At 41.4% G+C, this 25261-nt stretch overlaps 1 protein-coding gene across 2 annotated transcripts in view; it reads right to left on the bottom strand.

Moving 5' to 3' along the window:
* LOC119658408 (leucine-rich repeat flightless-interacting protein 2) overlaps positions 1 to 25261 on the bottom strand; it is a 64452-nt gene that overhangs the window by 36241 nt on the left and 2950 nt on the right. The window contains exon 2 of one of the 2 annotated variants that reach the window (XM_038065802.1): positions 15287 to 15494. The exons of the other annotated variant lie outside the window; for it this stretch is intronic. Within the exon in view, the coding sequence (XP_037921730.1) occupies positions 15287 to 15373 (87 nt within the window). The 5' untranslated portion in view covers positions 15374 to 15494. The remainder of the gene's footprint in view (positions 1 to 15286; positions 15495 to 25261) is intronic. 2 annotated transcript variants of the gene reach the window in all.

Below are 25261 nucleotides of genomic sequence, written 5' to 3'. Positions count from 1 at the left end.
AAATTAAATTGATCTCGGAGTTGTAAGTAGAGAATTAATATTGGTATGAAAGCACGAAATGTATAGTGTTTAATAATCAAATTATAGAAATTAAGAATGAACGTCGCCTCGCAGTAATGGAGGCAAAAATGATGTGTTGAACCAGTGGCATAACACGCTATGACCACATACGTTGACGTTGAGAAATTGCGTGAGAGGCGTCTTCGATGGTAAGGGAATGTAATTTGCGTTGATGAAAATTGGCCTGCCAAGATTGATCTAAACATCAAAGCCGATGGAAAACGACTAAAAGGCCAACCGAAACAAGCTGGTTTGTTGGCTAGATGGTGATTTGAAAGCCTTTCGACTCCATCCAGAACAAAATGGCGCAACCGATCAAGAGTGGCCGACCCCGCTTTATGAACGGGTATTGTACTATGAAGGACCCGAATGTGAAGCTGATTGTGGAAAAAAAATTCAACCTCAACTTTACCAAAAATGACCTCGAGTCCTAAACTTAAGTTGGATTGCGATTATATAGGAAATGGTTAAAATTCCAAACCCAATTACATTATGAAGATTAAGGAGATACTCACAGCCACACAAAAATTTTGTGGAACAGTAAACAACGAATTTTAAGTTTTTGCTGTCAATGAAGCGCCATCCATGCCTCATTCATGAGTGAATTTCTTAGATACGAATTTTGAAATCTCTTCTAGAATATGCACAGCGCATAGTCGCGCCTCTTCCTCATGCAGAACTCTGCTCTTGTATTCAAGTAAACTTGTCAGTTTCGAAAGGCGATTTCTGTGCATCGGTAAATGAGTCCGCTAAGCTAGATCACTTTCTGGCAGGTTTGTCGTTAGGTGATCGAACTCCCAGCCAATTACTTTGCGAAATGAGGCAATTGGGTGGGAGCAAGATCGACGACGACTTGTTAAAATCACTCTGGCTGCGACCACTCCCGAGGGGCACCCATGCGATCCTCGCGTCCGTCTCCGGTTCTTTGGAGGCGCTGGCAACTGCGGCCGATAAGGTGCACGACGTGCACGCGCGTCCAAAAATAGCGGCCGTTCAGCAGCATTCTGACGAACTTGGCGAGTTGAAGCGTGAAATAGCCGGGCTGGTGGCCAGTATGGCTGAAATGTAGGCGACGCTGGACGCTCAGCGTTCGGGCGCCAGGTCGCGAGTTCGCTCGCGGTTTTCTGGTCGAAAAGGAAGATCAGGTAGCAGGTGGTCAGGACAACCTACGGACCGAAGTATTTGTTGGTACCATCGCAGATTCGGCGAGAAAGCCACCAAATGTACGATCCCGTGTAAATTCGCGCCTACTTCAAAAAACTAGATCCGCGGGGGGTCCTGGCGACGGCCACCCAGAACGCAGCACCACGTCGCCTAACAATATATGACCCTCTCAGCAGGCGAAGTTATCTCGTAGATACTGGTGCGAAGATTTCGGTTCTTCCCGTATCCCAGCACCATCGACTATTTCCGCAACCATTGAAACTGGCGGCAGCAAATTCCTCCCGAATTAGCCCATACGGCAAGTGGACGTGAGTCTTCGCTTGCGTAGGACGTATTCGTGGCGATTCATCCTGGCGGATGTCAGCTTCCCCATACTAGGCGTAGACTTCTTGTGTCACTATGGGTTGTTGGTGGACTTGCAAAACAAGTCTCTTTCAAATCCCACGACCAACCTTAATTCTCAGGCAGAATCCCATCTCACCCCAACAACAATCTTTCCGTAGTTTTGGAGAACATTACTGACTCTCGTGTTCGGACACTCCTCCAAAAGTTCAGCCAGATTACTACGAATGTAGTCTTTCTAAATCAGTGAAGCACAATGTGCAGCACCAGATTAACACCACTGGTTCCCCTATCTTCTCGAAAGTACGTCCCCTACCGCCCCAGAAGCTGGCTATTGCCCGGAAAGAGTTTGAACAACTTATGCAACAGGGTATCTGGAGATCTTCGGACAACTGTTGATCTTCCCCACTCCATATGGTCCCTAAGCCATATGGTGTCTCTGTGGGGGATACATAAGGCTAAACGCGCACTGTCCAAGACCGATATCCAACTTTGCGCATCATCTCACAAACTGCCGCATCTTTTCGACCTTGGATTTAACCAAGGCCTATCACCAAATCCCTGTAGCTCCAGAAGACATTCCAAAGACGGCAATATGCACACCCTTTAGACTCTTTCAGTTCACACGGATGACTTTCAAAGGTTCATCCACTCGATGTTGCGAAACCTCAACTTTTGTCTCGCATATTTGGATGATGTTTTGGTCGCTTCTTCCTCAGAGTTTGAACACTTAGCCCATTTCGAATGCATTTTTCAACGTCTCCTTGAGGCCGGTTTGGTCCCAAACGTAGAGAAATGCAAGTTCCTTCAGACACAGGTGAGATTCCTCGGCCACTTCATTTCCTCTGACGGAATACAACCCTGACCCAGACAAGGTGCAAGCGATCTCAAGCTTCCTGCATCCGAAAACCGTGAAGGATTTGCGGAGGTTCTTGGGCATGCTAAACTTCTATCGTCGTTTCCTGTCCAAGGCCGCCCAACACCAGTCCGTTTTGAACGCATGCTTGTCTGGTCCCAAAACAAAGGACACACGAGAGATTGTGTGGTCTGAAGAGGCTGTCCGCGCGTTCAATAAATCCCGACAGCAACTGGCTGATGCTACACTCGACAAGAAGCACCCCTAGCCGTTTTTGTTGATGCCTCTGACATCGCAGTAGGTGCTGCTCTTCACCAAAAAGTGAATCAAGTCTGGTAGCTTCTTCTTCGGACAGTTAAACCCCGCTCAAGGGAACTACAGCACTTACGATCGAGAACTGCTCGCCGCGTATTTGAGCATTAAGAAATTCTACTTCTCCATTGAAGGCACGCCGTTCACAGTGTTCATGGACCATAAGCCTTTCACATATGCTTTGAAACAAAAGCCCGACAAAGCGTCCCCTCGTCAGCTTCAACACCTGAGCTTTATAGTTCACGTCTGACATACAGCACGTGTCCGGCAGGACAACATAGTTGCTGACGCTTTGTCACGTGTCTCCGAGGTTAACATCACTTGACTTCTTGGCTATCGCCAAGGCGCAGGTAGATAACGCAGCACTTCAAAACTTCAAATCCAACCCCAAATATAAATTTCGAGAGTTGCCCATTTTCGGCTCGAATCTCTCTCTCTGCTGCGAATACTCGGAAAAGGGACCCCGGGCATACATTCCGGCCACCTTTCGCAAGGAAGTGTTCCACGCGGTTCACGACGTAACGCATCCAGGCATCAGGACGTCAAATCGGTTAATCACCGAGAAGTATTTCTCGCCCTCCATGAGTAAGGACATCAACTCCTGGGCCAGAGAGTGCATCGCATACCAAAAGTGTAAGGTCATCAGGCATGTAAGAAAAGAAGTGGGCTCATTTCCCCGCACTACCAAGCGGTTCCACACCATACACCTCGACATCGTAGGACCTTTGCGAGACTTGCAACGGTTACAGGTATTGCCTTACAATCAGGACATTACGGCGTAATCTTGTGCCGAAGCCCTCTGGCGAGAGTGGATCCCTCGCTTTGGGGTCCTTGCAGTGATCATCGCTGACCAGGAAATGCAATTTGAATCCACCCTTTTCTCGGAGTTAAGCAAACTCCTGGGATTTAAACGTCAGCGAACTACGGCTTACCACCCGCAATCCAATGGGATGCTAGAACGTTGGCACCAGGCGCTGAAAGCCGCCATTATGGCACGCGATGATCCGTCCTGGATTCTGGTGTTGCCTATCGTCCTACTCGGCCTATGAACAACCCGCCGAGAGGAGTTTGCTGCCAGCCCCACGGAGCTGGTATACGGGGAGAGCCCACGACTCCCAAGTGATCCGGTCTTTGACAAGAGATCGGATCTCACAGACTCGGAATTGCTGCGCGTGCTGAAAGACAACCTTCGCCACATGAAAGCCACACCTCCCACACGACACTCGTCCGCACCTGCCTGCCCGCCCAGGGAGCTGGACACGTGCACGCACGTACTGGTCAGGACGTATGCTGTCCGGAAGCCACTGCATCCTCCATACGAAGGCCCGTACCGTGTTCTCGAACGGGGAGAGCATTTCTTCCAGCTTGAGATCGGAGGACAGAAAAAGGCTGTCTCCTTATCCAGGCTGAAGCCCGTTTGCACCCCAAATCAACGTCACGTTCGCTTCGCCGTATGATGGAGAACGCAGTTCCGAGTTCGGTCGCTGAAACCCCTAGGTTTCATCTGGGGGCGAAGTGATGTGGCGCAGCGGGTTAACAACATTCAACAACAATTTATTTCGAATGTTGTTAACTCGATTGACAGTGGCCACCATCGGTGTTCTCCGTGGCGGAGCAGGCCGTGATTTTAAAAAATAATAAAATTTGTAAAAATGAATTTAGTATGTATTTTGTCAGTAGGAGAAAAAGAGTCGTCAATTTCCGGAGAGTTGTCTTGCAATTTATTGCTTTACTTGTATTTAACTCAAAATATAGTTAATTAGTTAAAAGCCATCAATTTTCGGAGAGTTGTCCTGCAATTTATTGTTTCAATTGTATTTAACTCAAAATATAGTTAATTATATACAATGCTGATACAACAGGGAATTTAAATTAATCCGTAACCAAATATGAAATAAAGTGCTGATTAAACGTAAAAACCAGGTCCAGGTTGAAAATTATGGGGGTTCTCTGTTATTCCTTTTTTTATTGACATTTCTATTTCGATCCCTCGAAAAAACGCCGGACTTGGGTGGAATTCTCATCATTGTTATTACGAAATCAAACTAAGATTCAAGAGAACGGTGCGACTGAAGCAGGTTTGAATTCCAATTGTTGACACAGTATTCCAGGAAGGAAGAATTTAGACAAATCGAACCCCAAACACGACTTGACTTTCCAGATGTCCAGAAAAAACGGCAAATTTGCTAATTGCAATGGCATCTCAGGTAAGTAGAAAACTGACTCCAGATGCGGAAAATGAAGGTAAATCAGCCGTATTATGGGTAAATATTTCACGAAAAGAAAGTTGTCTTCAAGTGAAGCTTAATAACGTCGTCATTCCCGAATCAAATGACGTTAAATACCTGGGAATGCATTTTGATAAAAGATTCACCTAGAAACGGCACATAGAGGCGGAAAGTCAACAACTCAACCTTTTGTAAGAAATTTGATCTTGTGCAAGCTAGACTGAAGTATAAAGGACTTTGTCTTATAGAAAATCCTGGAAACTGAAAATAACTTAGTCCTTGAGCATAGAAAAGATATTTGCATAAATAAAAACTTAAAATTGTTGACTTTTTCCTTACACATTTGATTTGTTGTGGGGATGGTCTAAAAAACAACTAGACTACAAATGTTCGAAGGTAGCAATTTTCACCACAGTTTGGGTGTCGAAGTGATGCGCATTGGAAGGACGAGAAATTTCAATTGTAAAACGACCTTAAACTGATTTAAAAATCTGTAACTGAAAACGGATTTGTGTAAACTATACACACTAAATCAAGTTTCTAAACGTTTATGGTTACCACATAAATGAGCAATATAAATAAAACAAACATAAAACAAGGTCATTTCAGAATTTAGAATCTTTTTAACTGTACCTGTCAGTCAGAGTAAATTGTTTTTATTTCCTCCGTATGAAGAGATGTCAGTACTGCACATAGCATTCTTCCTTCCTGCCTGGTCCATTTATCATTTCTTATGGCAGCTTGCTAACAATTAAAAAACTATAAAAGTCTTCAAGTACATTTTCCACGTAACAAGCCCCCATACTGTTTCCCTCTCTATGTTTCTGTGTAGCTTTCAAATACTCCCTTGGGCGCGAACGATATGACATTCGACTTTAAGTGTCAATGATCGAAAATAAAAACATTTTCAAAGTGTGTTAATGACACTCTTGATTTCCTCGTAAATTTTTGCTTCCGGCGTTACATGATACATATCGAGCGTAAGAGCGGAAAGCGAGATAAGGTACTGAACAAAAAGGGGGCCCAATCTCATCTTCAATGCCATGGACAGATCTGAAAGGCTCCCCTCGTAGTCCAAACTCAGAAATGCTTCAATTTATTTTCATACCTCTGCGTCGAATAAACCATAGTGATCGGCGTTTCGCTAAATTTGTATACACTACGGGCTAAAGTTATGGAATATAAAAACAAATATTGGCAGCCCCATGGAATGTCCTGTGGTTCCGTCGCCACCCTAACTAGTCTTTTCTAATCTTTCGCGCTTACGTTCCAACTCTAAATTTAGCTCTGATTGTACGATTGACGCAAACGAAACGCTTTTATACAAAAAGCCTAGTTTTGATCCCTACGTGTCAATGTGTTCTGCTGGAGCGTAAAGTACGTGGGATGAATATTCTGATGGAAATTCTGAACGGGAACGAATGAACATGTGGTTTGGGAAACTTTATTATAAATGCGGCCACTCTACACATCAGCAATCTTTTAAAAATTTCGCACCAAAAGATTTCAAGTAACATACGAATGAGAGGGAAATATTTTCATTTAGGTTTCGTTTACCGTCCAGAATCAAAAAATAGGAAAAAGAACGTTCCCAAATCCATTTTCAAAATAAATCCCAGCGAAATTTAAATTTTCAAGATATTAGATAAAATCTGGAAGACGTGGACTATTTTATTCTCATTAAGTGTACACATATTCAATATCAGTTCGTCACTCTGCATTCCCTAAAGATCTCCTGTGTATTTTCCTCGAAATCATCAACACCTCACTAGGGTTTCTTACTCTCTCAAATGCCGAATGTATCACACAAATGGAATTTTGAGTTTCTTGTCGGCGACGATGACGATGGCAATAAAAGCAACAACAGCACGACGAAAACGATTGAACAAAAGAAAGGGACGTGGCACTAATTTTAGAAGGCGGCCCCCAGTTCTTCTAAAAACTGAGAGCTACTTTCAAACTGCCACTTCCCTTCGCGATCGGTTAACTTCCACGCATTGTAGTCATTAAAATACATCTTTCCGATGGGTATTCGACATTTCTTAGCTCGTTGGCGGACAAAATTACCTACAACTTCCTTCCTATCTTGCCAGGATTTTACGAAAATAGCGCCAGCACTGCACATCCTCTGCTGCCGGTAGTATTGCAAGGGGGATGTCGTTTTGTATGTTTTCTAGGCAAGAACCCCCCATGGCTCGCTGTGGGTTGGCCAAAGTTCTTTGGCCTGACGGTATTTTTGATATAGATCCAGCGCCGGCGAAAGCAAAATATACACATGTACATAAAAGTTTATTGTGGAATGAGAATGAAAATGCGAGCAGTCGCAGACAAAGTCCTGAGCAATGAAATCACCCCATGTTGCAGTCAAAATTGTCTAGACGGAAGTTCAAGCCACTTCAACTAGATATTTGCGAGTGCAAAGTCCACGATGATTACGACGACGAAAACGGCATGATCTATGCAAATCTTGGCAAACGAGCTCACTTGTAAGATGTCGTAATACAGCGCGCGAATTGTATCCAAGTGTACTTTTGCCTTTATATAGATCATGATTGTTCGTGCAATTTACTCGACAATTTTAAGAAGCGTTTCCAATCCCCCCTTGAGCTCAAGGAATTTCCTTTCTTAAATAATTGGATATTTAAATTTTAGTCTGTTAACAATTCAGATACATTTCTCGCCATTTGAATGTGTGTTTTTCAGATGCTATTTTAAAATAAGCTTCACCCCGATCTTTTAAGCTCTTATGTTACATTTTCATTCATTGACTTATTACCAAGAGCTTCCTCACGAGGAGCAAGGAACTCATTAAACGATTTGTAGATTGCTATAGCAAATATCTGAAGTGAAATCTGGCACAAGATGTAGAACTTATTCAATTTATATATCTGTTGAACCCGGAAATTATTATAACAATGCAGGGTTTTAATGGAACAAAGAGTAACTCCGTAAAGGTCGCGTGTCAACACCTGTGAGAAAGGTGGTAGGGACGAACTACTATTGCCTGAATGGATGAGAAACACTCAATGCCACTAATAATAGTAGATATGGAAATATGGCTCAATGCAATCATAAAAAAGGCTCTCAAGGTAGATTCTGACAAAAAGACATTTACTTGACGTGGTTGGATTGATAAAACGGTGATTTCAAACTCTCATGTCGTATTAGACCCATTACTTTATTCGCAGGTACGTTTCTGCTGATAGTTTCCTAGACTAGAGAGCGTGCAAATTTATTCGAGAAAATACTCCCAAGACTTTCCAGGAAGCTTGCGCTTCTCCTCTACTATTGTGTAAAGTTTTAGGATACTCATCGGTCATCGTAGAGTAGTAGATACACTGTTTCCTCAAAATATGACCTATCCACTGCCACTATCACCTTCTGAACAACTTGTCCCCAGGTATCTAACTCGTACGCCCAACCAGTTTCTTCACTGATCGTCGGTTCTTCACTGATACCCAGTGACAGTCACATTTGACATGATGTTCCTATATAGGACCGTAGGGAGTACGTTGGCATCGAAAATACTCTTTACCTTGGACAGAATACAAACTCCTGTGAGGAGCATAACGCAGTTCTCCATTGGCTGATAACATTGACTGGAGACATTTAAATCGCTCAGTTCTGTCAAGTAACTTGCCCAGAACTGAACGATTTAAATATCTTGGGTCAATGCTATCGGGTGCGTATGCACGATACTGCCCTCTATATCGGTGCAAAATTTAGTACTCCTAGGATGAACTTAAGAGGAGTTTTTCAGTCAATTTCTAAAAGTTGGTAATATACTATTAGTAAGTTTATTTGAGCAGATATCGGAATGAGACATATTTTGAGACCTAGATTTAACCTAAGCGCACTTTCCTGATTTTTTTCGGATTTTTGGTTTGGGTAGTTTCCGAAAATGAGTCCTGTCTCACTTTAAGTGCGTACATTTTGACACCTTACTCACACACTTTGCAATTCACGTCAAAACTTATATCAGTTTCGAAAAGTACTAATCGAGACCTTTCATTTGACTATCTCCGGTGAAATTTTTTTTTAAATCCCCCCTTTGCAAGTATGGGGTGTGTATGGTGGGGGAGAAGGTACAGCTTCTAAGCACTCAAGCCGTGTTGGCACATTGTACTTGACAGTATGGGGAGCCCTCTTTAAATTCCACCTAAATTTATGTCACTCACTGTATGCGTGGGATTTCATAGTTCCCATCAGTCCACCAAATTTCGTTCGGATCGGTTTAGCCGTTTTGGAGAAAAATGCGTGTGACAGACAGACAGTGAATCGATTTTAATAAAGTTTTGTTTTACATAAATCTTAAAAAGATCCTCGATATGTTGACAGATGCAGACGGTGATGGTTTTAATTTTTGATCCGTTAGTTAGCCGGTCGAGCCAATCACCAGATTTTATACATACATATATTCCAAATGGGTAGACCCAGGATATTCTTCTCTCCACTACTATGGCCAAAGTCCCGTCCCTTCCCCCGGACCAGGAAGGAAGAGAAATTCAATAATTTGAGTAAAGAATGTCGAAGAGCTTGACTAAACAAGGAAAATTAAGTATGATAAATCAAATTATTCGCACTGATGGGCGTGAAACATGAAAGGCAACAACGGTTTTGTCTATTCAGGTAGGATTTTGGGCGATTGACTGTACCACTTAGTTCCATGTATCAATGGCACCAAATCCTCCTCCACTAACGGGTATATCATGTATTTTGGCACTAACTTCAAGCGTTTATTTGATTGCATAAACAAACACACAAATGTAAACCAATGCACTAGTCACCCTTAACTGTACTCCTACTGAACTGTCAAACTCAAATTGTGCAGTTAGATCCATTCAAAATGCCGTACAAGCTCGATTTACGGAAATCTGTCGCCAACATGTTTTTATACTGACAACATTGAAGCAACAGCAGATGATGTTAAATATGCCGGCAAATCAAAATTTGAACCAAAGGTGTTGGTGTGGGCAGCCATTTCATCGAAGGGTGTTTCAGAGCCTTTGATTCGATCAAACAAATCAGAAGCGATCAATGCTGACATTTATATCGGCCAATGCTTGCCGAAATTGAAGCAATTCATCGAAAAACATCATGGTCGTGACGAAATAATGTTTTGGCCGGACCTTGCAAGCTGTCATTATGCAAAAAAAAACATTGAATTGGTTGACTGAGCAAAATATACCATTTGTGCCGAAAAAGGACAATCCCCCAAACGTACCTCAGGCACGTCCAATCGAAAATTTTTGGGCAGTTCTCAAGCGTATGGTCTACGTCGGTGGCTGGGAGGCTCGAAACGAGCAACATTTGATTGGTCGAATCAAGAGAAAGTTGAAGGAAATCGATCCATCGGTCCGCCAAAACCTGATTCGGAACATTCGCTCCACACTACGAAAAATCGAAGACCATGGTCCATTAAGTGTACTGTAAATGTATTTTTCGACGAATCATGAACAGAATAAAGTACGATTAAAAGGATTTTTCAAATCGATTGTTTGTTTTCGAATGACATGCTTTTGAAGTTAGTGCCAAAATACATGATACACCCGTTACCTTATCGAAACACTATAGTGACTTAAAACTGGTGATGAATTGTTAGTGGCATTGGAGAATAAATCAACCGTTGCTGTTATGGTGCACTGTACCACCATGTGAAATTAGATTCCTGGGTCTCCACGGGTTATCCCTCAGGAACAAGGAAGGTCAATTGAACAATTGCACTAAAAACTCCTATTATTTAGTCGCTGGTCATGAATTATTGCAATAATGCAACCAAACCCTAAAAACGAAAGCCTACTGTGCCCAGCTAGAGGCAACGTTGAAGGAAATATGTCCATCTCTGATGATTGAAAGTAACATCATATTTCACCATGATAGCGCTATTCCTTGTACTGCTGCACTTACTCTTACAGAGCTAGGTTGACAGCAGTTGGTTCGACACCCGTAGTACCGTCGAGTTGTCTTTATAGATTTTTACTTGCTCAGCTTCTTAGATAATCACTTAAAAACAAGGAATTTTTTTTACAAAGACGCTCTGAAGACATTCAAATCTTCTGAATTTTACAAGTGGGAGACTCTCGGCGCTTTAGGTATGAACGATTTGGTTGATTTTTTATGTAAGAATATTCGGGTACGCGACGGTTTAAGTTATACATAGTTCACAATGTATTTAGATTGAATATACCCGATATTCAATTCAATTTGCTATGAACATTGGCACAGTGGACGAACTGGAGTCAAAGACCGCGGCTCTGGAAATGCTATTTGAAACCGCGTTCAAAGCCCTGTGCTGTGCTGCAAAATATAACAAAACGACGTTACCACCGTGGTGGAATAGAGATGTGTCCAAGCTGATCATGGAGGTTTTCAACCTAACATTTTTTAAAAAGTCGGAAAGCTTCTTGACGGGACATTGGGTAGTATCCATGCTAAGAGTCAGGACAATCCAATCTGCTCTGGGAGAAAGCCACTAGACCAGAGCTGTGAACAGAGATACGCTCCCAGCATCCCTTCCGTACTGATGAATCAAATTTGACATGCATTGGGCAGGAGCGGGCTGGAGATGGTGGCTTATGCCAACGACTTGGTGATATTGGTGCTAGGTATGTTTCCCTCGCTTATGAGTGAAATTTGGCGAGCGCGTGGGAGAAAGTATGCCTATGGGATGTAAAATGCGAACTCGGCATAAATCCAATTTCACCTCCCGCTAATTACACAAAGATCGGCTCTTTCCTCCAATGTACAGTAATTGGGTCCTAAGTTAAATTGGAGACTTACGGGGACGTGACGGGTCCAATTTTTGAAAATTTTTTTTTTATGATTGATTTTGGTTGACAATACATCCGATGTGTATCTGAGTGAAATTATGCGGTGTTTCCAAAGATTAATTATTTGAAATAATAAAAACTTGTTGTTTCTTTTTCGTTGGTGTGAATATTTATTCTTGCAAATACCGATATTTCGGGAACCACTTGTTCCCTTCATCAGTGCTAACAAGTTAGCACTGTTAGGCGGGTCAAAACCGCGTTTTGAGCCTGTTACTTCTTGTATCGAGCCTTTCTCTTCAAACCGTTTGCTTTATACGTGTGTGTTACACATTCTCGTTTTGTTAGCATGTTGTATAAATAGAAGGGAACACTTTGGAAACTGGTTTTGCCGGTTATGATTCGGCTTTTGTACTGAAAAGGCACTACTGTCAATACTGTAATAAATTTTTAAACGCGTTTTACTCAAAAAGGTTTTTTGGGTTGGCTGGGAGGATTAAAAAAACACTGGATCATTCGTTTTGAAACTTTAATGTGTCATTGTACACATTCAAAGCAATAGAATGAGCCTCAGAGACGGAGATAGGTGCTAAATATTTTGATTTAAATCAGGTTTTTTGACGCCAAAAACCAAAAATTTAAAAAATAACCGCCATTTTGTTATTTTTGCCAATTTTAATTTTTTAATTTATTATATAAAGAGTAAAACCCCGTAAAATAAAAATTGTAGTTTGGAGTAAGCTACCGGTCTATCAATTTTAGGTTTAACTAGAAATAGAAGACAATATCTAACCCTGTTTTTGTTGTTTTGTTTTCTTTCACACGTTTCAGTGACTCGAAATCATCCACGCGGTCAATTTTTTACCTTTTATTAAAAAATCTGTAGTAAACATAAAGCAGCCCAAGAAATTTCAAAAATATTTTTTTTTAAACTTTAACATCATGATATCTGTGCAAAATTTCATCAAAATATATGTTTTTTTTTCTCAGAAAATAAACCGTTTGAAAAAGTAAAAAAAATCAAATTTTGAACCCGTCACGTCCCCTTAACATAGATTTAAGAAAGCCTGTATATCCTTCTGTTCTATTGCAAGAGGACCTTTGTAACGAAATTGAGTCCCATCTTAACGTGCGGTTCTATTGTATGGTGGTAAGTGCGGAGCAAGAAGTATAACAAAACCAAGCTTAATATCATTCATATGCAGGTACTGCCTTTGAGGGTAAGCGTAATATAGCCACTCTGAACGACAGCGAGGCAGCCATTAGAGTATGTATTCAGTGGCGTCATTCTCCAGGCTCCCGCTGAATAATCCGGGTGGTACGCTCAGAGTAATTCTCTACTGAATTCACAGTCATACAAACATAAAGGGGAATGGGAGGGCTGATGAACTTGACAGTTCCTCGGTGGGCGCAGTCTGGAATCTACTTGCGCTACTTAACATCCGCTGACTTGAGATGGCGAAGGCTCATCATCTGCCCCAAGTCAAGTAGGGTTTGGCCCATCTATAACAAGACGCCATCTCGAGAGCTGTTGGGCTAAGCACGCGTAAATGCGAACAAGATGACGATTGTCTGTAGGGGCCACTGCCCTATAGAGGACTATGCCGCCAGATTCGGCATATACTACAATTCGCATTGCTGAAGCTGCGGAGGGGAAGTAAAACTGCAGAGGGGAGGTGAAACTGCGGAAGCTAAGGAAACAATTTTTTCATGATCTCAAAGAAATCTCTAGGGCAGGAGAGCAGCTGCTATCCTTCGTGAATGCTATACGCTTTCTCTGAAGATCTGAGCCGGCTGTCCTTTGTTCCTTTTGCTCTTCCCACAGCATTCACGGTCTTATGGAGTTTGTGGCATCAAAACGGCGCACCACAGCGTTAATTCGATTTCTCGGAGAGGTCTCTCATACCTACCTACTAACCATAATTGACCATTCCCAGTGGTATTGGAAATCACGTAACTTACTAGAAACCTAGTTGTCATCAGGATACTAAATTCGACAAATTTATAAGTTTGTATCATTACCTGAAGTACTTTACAGTTCACTGTGGAAGTTTTATATTCTTCCGGATATCTTTTGCTATTACCATCTGAAATCGATGTACCGCTCTCAATTCCCTAATTACTACATTTCCTAAACTAAAATGGGCTCTGGCTAGGACAGCTTTCCAACAAGGTATTCAACCTCAAAGGCCGTATCTTTTGTACTCGCCCTTGCTCAGATTTGCTTATTTTCTTTTATTGTTAGGCTTCCAATGGAATATTGGCATTCATACTTTATATTGTCAATCAACCGTTTTATATCAACTCATACAAAACAACTGAAAATTATAATTTTACTCAAAATATACACTTTACCGAAAATACATGTCCTCAATATGGAAGTAATTCAATATAATTTGATATATGTACTATATTATACTTTGATGAAATTCTAACTAACATTTGCCTTCCACCTTCAGTATTCTACGTATTTAAAAGACTTTCTCCCCACAGCCGTGAATAACCAATAGTTTCCTCCTATGTCTATTTTTGATACCAATACCCGATTCATACAATACCATACATGCCTTGGAAATCCATCACGAAATGTCATTTAGACTAATACGTTTTTTCCGAAAGGAACGTACCGAAAGAAGAAAAGGTGTTCGCGCAACACGTACAACTTTCGAAGGGGGAGATCAGAAAACTTTGAACTTTTTCCTCCATATTCTTTCTGGTAAATTTAGAAGGAAATAATTTAAATGTACCTTATCTTGTCTTATTGTATATCCGGTAGAATTACATTTAAAAAAAGAACCGTGTGCATGTATAATAGTCTATCTCTCCCTACCTACGTGAATGGTATTTCTAAAGTCCCCTTGATCGTCAAACATCAGTGTGGCCACTGGATGACGCCACCGAATTCATCGCACTCACTAGAAATTTTTAAATGATACGATGACACTTGAGGAAGCTAATTAAGGGGGACTTTGGGTCTCTTCCCCGAGGGCGGACTTGAGTGTTTAGGGAGGGTAAGTTGTATGTATATACGGTTAATTTAACGAAGCCATGCAGTTAATAATTTTTAGAAAGGTATTCCAGATTTTCCTTTGCTGCTATGTGTGAAAAAATTAATGACTGGGAAGGAGACTCATTTAAGTTATATTGCACTGCGGTCATTTATTATGTTCACCTCATTGAGCGGAAAAGAGCAAAGGAACCATAAGAGCTGGATCATATTACTCAAATTTAATGATATTGGATATCGGAGCTTCAAATTGCATACATCCAAAAATTGATAGTTTGAGCTTGCATCTGTTAACTAAACGATTATTGCTTGGAGAATAAAAGAGTATCGATCCGTCTTAGTATCTTGCTCTGGAAGGGCATCACTTGTGGAAAGTCATATTGAAAAGCAGAGCTACCTACAATTTGACTCATAAAAAAACTAATTGATTTAAAAAAGGTGTTGGCTTCACCTGTGAAATTTATCACAAGGAACTTCTCGCGAACAGCCAAGAAGCCAATATTTTATCTTACTTGCTTAAAAAGACTTAAAGAATCATTCAGGTACTTACCTCTTTGGCAATTTGATCAAGTGCCTGGTCTTCGGCATTTACTCGAGAGTTGCCTCGACGCCTTCCAACAGCGCCGGGACTCTCCATGTTGTTGTAATTGGGTAATTGTGTGTAATTTAGATATGTCTTCGTCCCTACAACACTGTGGTTGTGTAATTTTGTATTTTTGATATTATCAGCCGTGTTGTTGAAGTTTTCTTAAGAGACACTGAGAAAGACAGAAAAGATAAAGAAAGAATGTACACTCAGTTAGTTACGTAAGACGCTACAAACATTTATTGAGGAAAGGAAATTCGGAAATGGATATCAGGAAATATTTGTATGTTTCAATGTGTATAAAAAATTGAACTCTAAAATATGTAAAATGAAAGTGAAAATTGTTGATTGCGATCAGGGCAAACAAACACACAAAATGAACAGTTTTCTTTCTTCTTTGCTTCACCCTTTTCACTCACGAAAAGTAATTTTATTCAAATTATCGCCTTGACTATCTTATCCTATCAGTCCAAATAAGTAGTGCATTAATGATGTTATAAAACCACACTTCAAAAATAGTTCATTCAATATTGTGGTCAATAACTGAATTGTTTTTGAATTCTTTATTAAATGCCGAAGTTGAGCGGCACTCTACAAACACCTCCAATGATCAAAGCCATACGAAAAGAAGAGTTGATTATACGATTATTGAATTGAATGTGTAAAAGATAGATTCTTGAACACCTAGTAAATTTTACAGTCGTAGTTCGCTAATGAATTGGTTATCATATCTTTGGTCTTCGTTTCATTGTCATGTACATGTTCGAAGAAAAATAGGTCAATAACGGCGCCACTTCACAAACCATATCAATCGGCTAACGATGAGAACACGTTGATTTCTCCACGATTTCAGGAGATTTGAAAGCCACAAGTAGATTAATCTTATATATTTACATTTACAGATAAAAATCAAAGTTAATAGATTAATAGAAAGTTAATAAGCGGGCCTGATGGGAGGGAGGTAAAGAAAGGGGAGTTCTCTTGAGGGTCTGGAATACGCACAACAGAAGAGATAAAAACTTAAGGAATATACCAGATGTACTCCTAATTAATTTCCGTTTTTTTTTTGTGAATAAAACACATAATTCCAAGGGAACCGTAATAGTTATTTTATTCGAAATATTTTCTACCGCTTTCTACACATTTTGTTCACCTTTCTGGTAATTTGTGAATACCACACCAGTAGAATCGACTCTGTTTGGAGGTGAACCACTCAGTGAGCCATTTCCGCAAATTTCCGTAGGAGTCGAAGCGCTTCTCAGAAAGTGCGTGGCCCAAAGAAGCAAAGAGGTGGTAATCCGATGGGGCCAGGTCTGGTGAGTAAGCCGCATGGTTAAGCACCTCCCACTTGAGTTTTCCCAGCGTGTCGCGAACGACTTTCGACTTATGCGATGGTGCATTGTCGTGGAGCAAAATCACCTTCTTCTGTCTTTCATGATATTCTGGTCGATTCAAATCTTTCATTTGTTGTTTGTAGCGAACGGCGTTCACAGTTTCACCAGGTTTCAGCAGTTCAAAGTAGATCACACCGGTCTGGTCGCACCACACACACAGCATGACCTTCCGAGACCATAACGATTTGGACGTACCGTCGATGTCGATGCTTCACCTGGACTCACCCACGATTTGTTCCGTTTAGGGTCTTCCAAGGAAGTCCACTTTTCGTCGCCCGTAACAATACGATGGAGAAAAGACTTTCTTTTGTACTATTGAAGCAGCATTTCACTCGTCACTTTTCGGTTCTCCATTTGTCTCTCGGTCATTTCATGCGGCACCCACTTTCCACACTTCTGAGTTTTTTCCATGGCTCGCAATCGTTTCGAAATTGCTTGCTATTGAACTCCCAACGTATCTGTAAGCTGTCGTGTTTGCGTATTGTCTTCATCCAATAATGCTTTCAATTCGGCGTCATCAAACGATTTTCGCTTGCCGGAGCGCGCGGCGTCGTTCAGGTCGAAATCTCCATTTTTGAATTGTCGAAACCACGTTTCACATGTTCGAAGTGTTAATGCACGATCGCCATAAACTTCCACAAGCGCACAGTGGCTCTCGGATACTTTTTTTCCTTGATTGAACATGAAAATCAATGCATGGCGCATATGCTCGAAATTCGGTACGTACGCCGACATTTTTGACGGGCAATAAAAATTTGCTGGAGGAACTTTTTGAGGAAACGCCAACGCAGTTTAGACACTCGACAACAACTAGCTACCAACGATCAAATGTCAATAGAAAATATAAAAGGAGGGTAACGAAATTGTCATGACAAAAATGGGTTCTTAGGTTAAGGGGAAAGCGACCAATTGTAAGGTTTCTTTTTTAAAAAAAAAATAAGTAAAATTAATTAATTGACAAGAAGTAACTTTCCCCAAACTACAATTTTTTATTTTGAACGTATATATATATTTCGGGAGCGACATATCCTCTTCTTCAATGCAAAGCTACTAAAAATGATTGCGATGGGGAACCCCCTCTCGCCGTTACTCACTGAAAGTTTCATGACGTCAATTAAAGAAGAAATTGATTCGAGAGAAATAATAGAATAATGCCTAAAGTATGGTTTAGGTACGTAGACGACGTATTGCCGATTGTTAGAAGAGATGATATCGACAAAGTCATCTCCTCGATAAACAAGATGTATCATAAAATCAAGTTTATACTAGAGGCGGAAAAGGATAGTGTTCTACCCTTCCTAGACCTGAATATCAACCTCTAGCGGGAAGCTTGAGTTCGAAATCAGAGAACGATACCAACAACTTCACTCCATACCACATACCCGACTGGTCACATACCCTCATTCCGAATACGGTTTCAATATGGAATAACGGCACATTATTGACACCGCTATTAAGATTAGCGAATCAGAATCCTCATACTATTGAGAACCTGATCGTAAGGAAAATCAAACAACACAATAGGCATGCCCATAAAACACTATCTTCGCAGCATAAGGAAGCCACCATGAAACAAATAAGACTCTAAGAGGTTAGATTTTTGTTGTTGTAGTCTAGCCTAAAATTGATAGACTTCCAAACTACAATTTTTAGTTTTAAATGTAAATATATATATTGGGAGCGACTCATCACCTTCATCAGTACAAAGCTACTGAACTATATAAGAGTCGCCGCGGTAATTAGCAGGTTTAAAAGTTCAAAAGTAGTTGGGTAATTAGTGAAAAAGTAATCGCAATTAGCTTTGGCGTAGACATTGAGGTCCTCCGCGTGAACGACACTCAGATTACGACCGTCCATGTCTTCCAACTCGTATTGAACCGTTCCGACCCTACGATGACCTTTGCTTTCAGGAACTTCTGATCCAGTTTGACATTGTACCACTTGGCTACACTGCTTAAGTCAAAGCGCCGCTTATACACGATATCTTCAACCTGAAATTTCAGTTTAGTTTTCTGTTTTCTCTCATCATTTTCGATTTCAGGACATATTATAATAAGCACGACACAATAAGATCATTTTTCACGCGATCAACGACACCTTTCTCTTACTTTACCTCCAGATCAATGGAGCTGACGGTAGCATAAGAACCTGTGGATTGGGTTGATTTTTTCACGCAGGATGCAAGAGTGACGGACGCTTTTATCGCTTCTTGAGTTTAAGGATTGGTTCGAGTGTGGTTAGCTGCGATTCGAGCTTCGAACCCGAATACACACTCAGTGCATCAAACATCAGCCTGCATCAATTCGCGTGGCTTATAGAAAAGACCGACATGACGATGGACGGAATGTTAACTGTTATAGACTTGACGATATGTCCGGATCCAATAATTTATACGAACTTAACGACAGAATCGGACTTGACTATATGACAGGGCACTTCGATGCAGCTTCAATATTTGCGGGCCGACCTTCACGGTCAATTTCGTCATCTTGTTAGGTTTTGGGGATAGTTTTCTCCTCTTGGTCGTCGTACACAATGAGAAAGATAATCGCTGACTCAACATACAATTTGATTAAAAAAAAAACATCCTCTGCACAACGGAGAAGAACGGATACAGGAAGGCATTATTGATGGTAATATAGAAGAGAGATCATACAACATTGTACGAAGAAGCGAGCATGAGATGTGAGATAAAATGGAAAAGCATATCGATGTCTAACAATTTCCATAAGATAAAAACATTTATGAGAAAATCTAACGTGAAAGTGATCGGTTCAGGCAGAGAAATCACGATCAAAGGAAAACTAGATAGCGAAAAGAATCCACTAAAAAAGGAAGCGAAAAGCGGCATATACTAATCAATTTGTAATTACTGTGACAAAATCTACATAGTACAGACTAAACGGCTCATCACGACGAAGTTTCAAAAACACATGCCAGACACATTATTAAAGGACATTCAGTAACAGCGGACAACGTTGAACCAGTATGATATGTAAATAAGGCTTACGTATTGGATGCGCGAGAGAGTCTGGTAATAACGGGGAACGACCCGAAAAAAACTACTAAAAACCGACGAAGGAAACTGTCCATCAAGGTACATCAAAATGATCGCCTGCATTGCTAAGCACTTATGAAGGGAGTAAGTAGCATCCGAAGTAAGTACCGAAGTACCATTCATCGAAACACACTTGCGTGCCGCATTGGTAGTGTGTAGAATCCTCAGAAGTTATTAACAAAAATTGTCTGTCTTTAATCCGAGGTACTGGAATTTGTACCGCCGTGGATCGTAACATCCAACTCTTCAACCCGATCGCGATGAAATTTGATAGGACCAACACGAAATACATAAAAGGATACGGAAAAATTAGTGGCTTGGGATCCGAACATTTGTCTAATTCGGACATCGTGATTGAAGAATGGAAAATCCAGGACAAATTGCATCCTCATCTTTTTGCTAACATCTCAAGCAGGCTGTTTATGGGGACCTCACCCCTCCTTAGCATCTTACTACCTATTCGAATTAAGATACACTTATTGAAAACACGTAATTTCTAGTGATGAAGTGAGAATAATTTGACCCACCTCCTTGAATTGCATGGCAAAGTGGTGATTAGGCTCTAGTTTGTGGGCACTTAGTGGAATTGCGCCTAGGTTCTGAAAATTCGAAGCTTTTTCGATTTGCTGGTTAGCTCTACAATAGTGGTTAACAATAATCCATTCGGATTTCGACTTTGAGCCTCTCCTAACCTCCATATTCAATACAACTGGCATAAGGAAAATGAAGAGGAATGCCCACCTGACTAAAATTAAATTCTAGTCAATTGAGTTCGAAGGAGTGTCGAAGTTTATAATAGGTAATTAGCAATACTTCTGTAATGTCCGCGCTTACGGTGGGTTGAATATCCCTAGCTTGCATAATAGTGCATACCGATAAATCGGATGAGTCTCAGATGGGAAATTAAGCGCTCAAAAGTAACCTTAAGTTGTTATCATTTTCGCTGATAGCGATACGCCACTCCCCAAGCACAACACACAACAACCATACTTTGGGAATACAATGGCTTATTTTATTGCATGCTTCCGAGATTAAAGTGCATCTGACTCATATAAACAAAAAATTATCATTTTTTTCAAAATTAACGTAATTAACTATTTTAAACCCCAAATAAACAAATTGATAATCGGATGCGTCAGTTGCGCCTTTTGAGAAAATAACCCCCAATAACCCAATATCACAAAATTAACATTAGTGCCAGTTGTCATAGTTTGGAAACGAATAAAATATTTTTTTTTAGGATTGAGCCGGCCACCCTTTTGATGATGAATCGGGCCAACCAAAAGTTGGATGTTCAACCCCAAAAAGGGCTTCCTGACCCAAAAAAAGTCGGAAAAAAATTGTAAATAAATACCTAGAGATCTGTTACCAAACCCTATATATTCAACTTTGACTTAGTGTCCCCTGGGACCTCTCCCGATTTCCAATTGACTAAGGCTCGTTTAACACTGATTTTATCAGGTTTCAATACGATTCGAATTCATATCCAGAGAACAAAAAGGAATCAAGGCTTACAAACTTGTCCCGTTTTATTCGGGTGAAATATGCAGTTTACCGAATGGGAACCGTGCATATTTGAAAGGGTTCCAACAGAAAACGAACTGAACCGAATGGAACCGTATATGTGTGAAAGGCGCCTAAAAGTAAAAGGTGAGTTTTCCGTGATTCAAAACGAAAACGATATTCCGACTACTACTCCAAGCTGTGGATTGAGGAGCGATAGGCTTACAACCCGTCATTCATAAAAACTCACACAATCCACAGCAACAGAATGAAGAGGCTTAGGCCGTGCATACGAACAACTGACTGACTGGTCCTTTTAAAAATTTCCTTCAGCCGCGAGAAGTCTCACACAATTTTCGAAAGTGGGACGTTATCAGGAAAACGAGGTTCAAAATTGTTCACAGTAGAGAAGGGCAGGCGTTTCTATGAAAACTGGTTAAAATGCAAGGTACATTGGTTAAATTTTTTTCTGATTTTTTTCCAATTTAAAATTTAGCCTTTTTTAAGTATTTGTAGGTATGTGAATGTCGTCTAGAGGCGGTGACTTAGGTGACAACAAATTATATTTGGAGAAAAAAGGATGAACACTTGTCTGATACCTGCTGCTTAAAAGGATTAAATATCCACCAGCAGTAAGAAGAAAGACCTTTTGAAGTTATAATGCGATCTGGGCAGTACATAGACGTAATCCAAAGGGACTTTGTGTGATATATCAACAATCTGCAGCTTTTGCGTATAGAATATGCCTTCATGCAGGATACCACCTTGCCATACATCCATGGCTAGCATGAATTATCTAAATTCACTCGATCACTGAATCTTTGCCTTGGCCCGGACATTCTCCGGTCTTAGACCCGATAGAGAATTGTTGGGCTTATCTGAAATCCAAGGTTTGTCAGCACAGAAACACTACGTTAACAAATTTCAAAAAAACATTAAGGATGTATGGTATAATAACGTTGATTTAAAAGCAATTATTAGAAATTGTATTCGTAGTATACCTGATGGCATGAGTGATGCAATTAAAAATGGGGCGGGGTTACAAAGTAGTAAATGTAGGGAGATGTTGGGTTCCAACAATATTACACACATCTGTCACTCATAAGCCGATGGAATTACAGCCGAATTGGTTAAATATGGAGGCGACCAGTTACACCAAGTGGTTCATCAACTTGTGCTCAAGGTATGGGACAGCGAATCAATGCCTGACGATTGGCAACGAGGCATTATCTGTCTCATACATAAAAAGGGAGATATCACACAGTGCAGCAATTATAGAGGTATTACGTTGCTGAGTACCATCTATAAGATATTCTCCACTATCTTACTAGGCCGGATAGCCCCATACGCCCAGAACATCATTGGCCCATACCAAAGAGGCTTCACTCCAGGCAAATCAGCAACAGATCAGATTTTCTCTCTGCGGCAAGCGATGGAAAAACTGTTGGAATATGGACAACAGTTGCACCATCTGTTCATCGACTTTAAAGCCGCCTATGATAGCATAGCCAGGGTAAAACTGTACACGGCCATGAGAGAATTCGGTATCCCGACGAAATTAATAAGACTGACTAGGCTGACCCTGACCAATGTGCGAGGCCAGATAAAAGCAGCAGGATCACTCTCAAGACCATTCGACATCAACAACGGTCTACGACAAGGGGATGCGCTATCATGCGTCCTCTTTAACCTGGCCCTCGAGAAAGTGATGTGATGCTGAGGTAAATGCAAGAGGTACGATCCTCTTCAAGTCCACCCAACTACTAGCCTATGCTGACGATATCGACATCATGGGAAGAACCACCCGAGATGTACAAACTGCATTCATCTAGATCGAGCAGGCGGCGCGAGATCTTGGGCTGCACATCAACGAAGGCAAGACCAAATATATGGTGGCAACGTCAGCACCGAAGACGAATCAACCAACAACATCAAACCGCACTGGTCAAACACAAACACGAAGAAGAATAAGGATAGGAGAATACAACTTTGAGACCGTTGACAATTTCTCCTATCTAGGGTCGAAAATCACAACCGTTAACAACTACGATGATGAAATCCGCGCACGGTTGTTGTCAGCCAACAGAGCTTACAAAGACTGTTCCGCTCGAAACGTCTCACCATAGGGTCAAAGCTCTTACTGTAAAGACTATGATCTTGCCAGTCCTCATGTATTCCTCGGAAACTTGGGTTCTTAGCAAGAAAAATTCCGAACTCTTGGCCGCGTTCGAGAGAAGAATCCTCCGAAGAATTTTTGGCCCCCTACATGAGGATGGACGATTCCGTAGCCTACACAATGACGAAATCTATGAGCGATACCATGACCGTTCGGTTGTGGATAAAATCCGGCTCAATAGGTTACGGTGGGCGGGTCACTTAATCCGTATGGATGAGGATGATCCCGCCCGGAAAGTCTATAAGGGCAATATCTATGGTAGAAAAAGAAGACGAGGCAGACCCTTCCTAAGATGGAGCGATGGCGTGGGTCAGGACACCAGACAGCTTTTAGGGATATCGAATTGGTGGACCTCGGCGCAAAACCGGGATGTCTGGAGTTCCTTATTAAGGCAGGCCTAGACCGGATACCGGTTGTTGCGCCGTTAATGATGATGATGTCACTCAAATAATAAAGTCATGTTTTCTTAATCTAAATTGAAACTGGTTTGATTGGTTTTTATCGCTGCCTAAAGTCGAACGGAAGGTCGCGGTTCAAATCTCACTGGTGGCAGTGGAATTTGTATCGTGATTTGACGTCGGATACAGTCGACTCAGCTGCAAATGAGTACCTGATCCAAATCAGGATAATAATCCCGGGCGAGCGCAATGCTGATCACATTGCCTCCTACAGAGTAATATAATCCTGTAGTGTACCGCTGCGGTCTTGAATGAAGTGCTCTAACACACTTCAAGGCCTGACCTAATTGGATTGTTGCGCCAACGATTATTCCGAATTATCAAAATCTCGGCAGATGCCGGATTTTACCTAATACTAGCACTAAGTGCTAAGCATTTAGACTCGGACGATCCTATCTACTTAAAAACTAAAGAGCCGCTGGTGGTGGTGGCCGGTGGTAGGTTAATGGGAGAATTCGTCGAAAACAGAATGGTGTACTTCTGCATAGTTTGAATCAGACTGTGTGAAAGTCCCAGGGCATTAAGGGAAGCCGTGAGGAATTTAGGTACAATACCTGTAGCTGAGAATATTATGGGAACTACAACCACCTGCTCGAGACGCCAAATTTCTTTGATTTCCCGAGCCAGTGGCTCATAGTTCACCTTCTTCTCCACGTATTTTCGTTCGATGTTGCTGTTATGGGGAAAAGCAATATCAATTATATACGCGGAGCGACCCGTCTTGTCAACTAAAAGTACGTCAGGCTTGTTATTTAGAATGTGGCGGTCAGTCAGAACTTGCCGATCCCAATACATGCTGTAAGCAGAACTATCAAGTGCTGCTTGCGGCTCATATCGGTAAACCGGGCATGTTCCCGTGATCAGCCCATGCTTGTATGCAAGGTTTTGATGGATAACCTTATATACAGCATTATGCCTGGTAATGTATTGCACCGGTGCAATAACAGTACAGCCAGAAATGATATGGTCCAACGACTCTAACGCCTGCACTGGTCGTTCTCCACCCATTCTTTCATGATGAGTTTTTTATAAGCTCGTGTGGCGACCACGCCGTCCTGAATGGCACACATGAACCCCTCCGTCTCAGCAAAGAGTTCCCAAGCACATAGCCATCTGTTCGACAAATGCAAATCGACAAATGGCTGCCAATTCACGTGTTTACATTGCCTTCGACTTGCATTCATCGATCCGCTCTTGGTCCGACTTCACCCCATTCAGAGGATTGAAAGATCGATCCTTCAAGTTAAGTGGAGTCAGCCCACAGTCTGCCTTATAGATAGCCACATACAAGGGACTCGCCTGCTCTTTGCTGTAAAAATAAGCGTGCAGCGAGTCGACTTGGCGACGATG

This window comes from Hermetia illucens, chromosome 5 (genome assembly GCF_905115235.1).
Source record: "Hermetia illucens chromosome 5, iHerIll2.2.curated.20191125, whole genome shotgun sequence".
NCBI lineage: Eukaryota > Metazoa > Arthropoda > Insecta > Diptera > Stratiomyidae > Hermetia > Hermetia illucens.
Note: the sequence above shows the minus strand (reverse complement) of the source record. Positions and strands in the feature narration are given on the sequence as shown.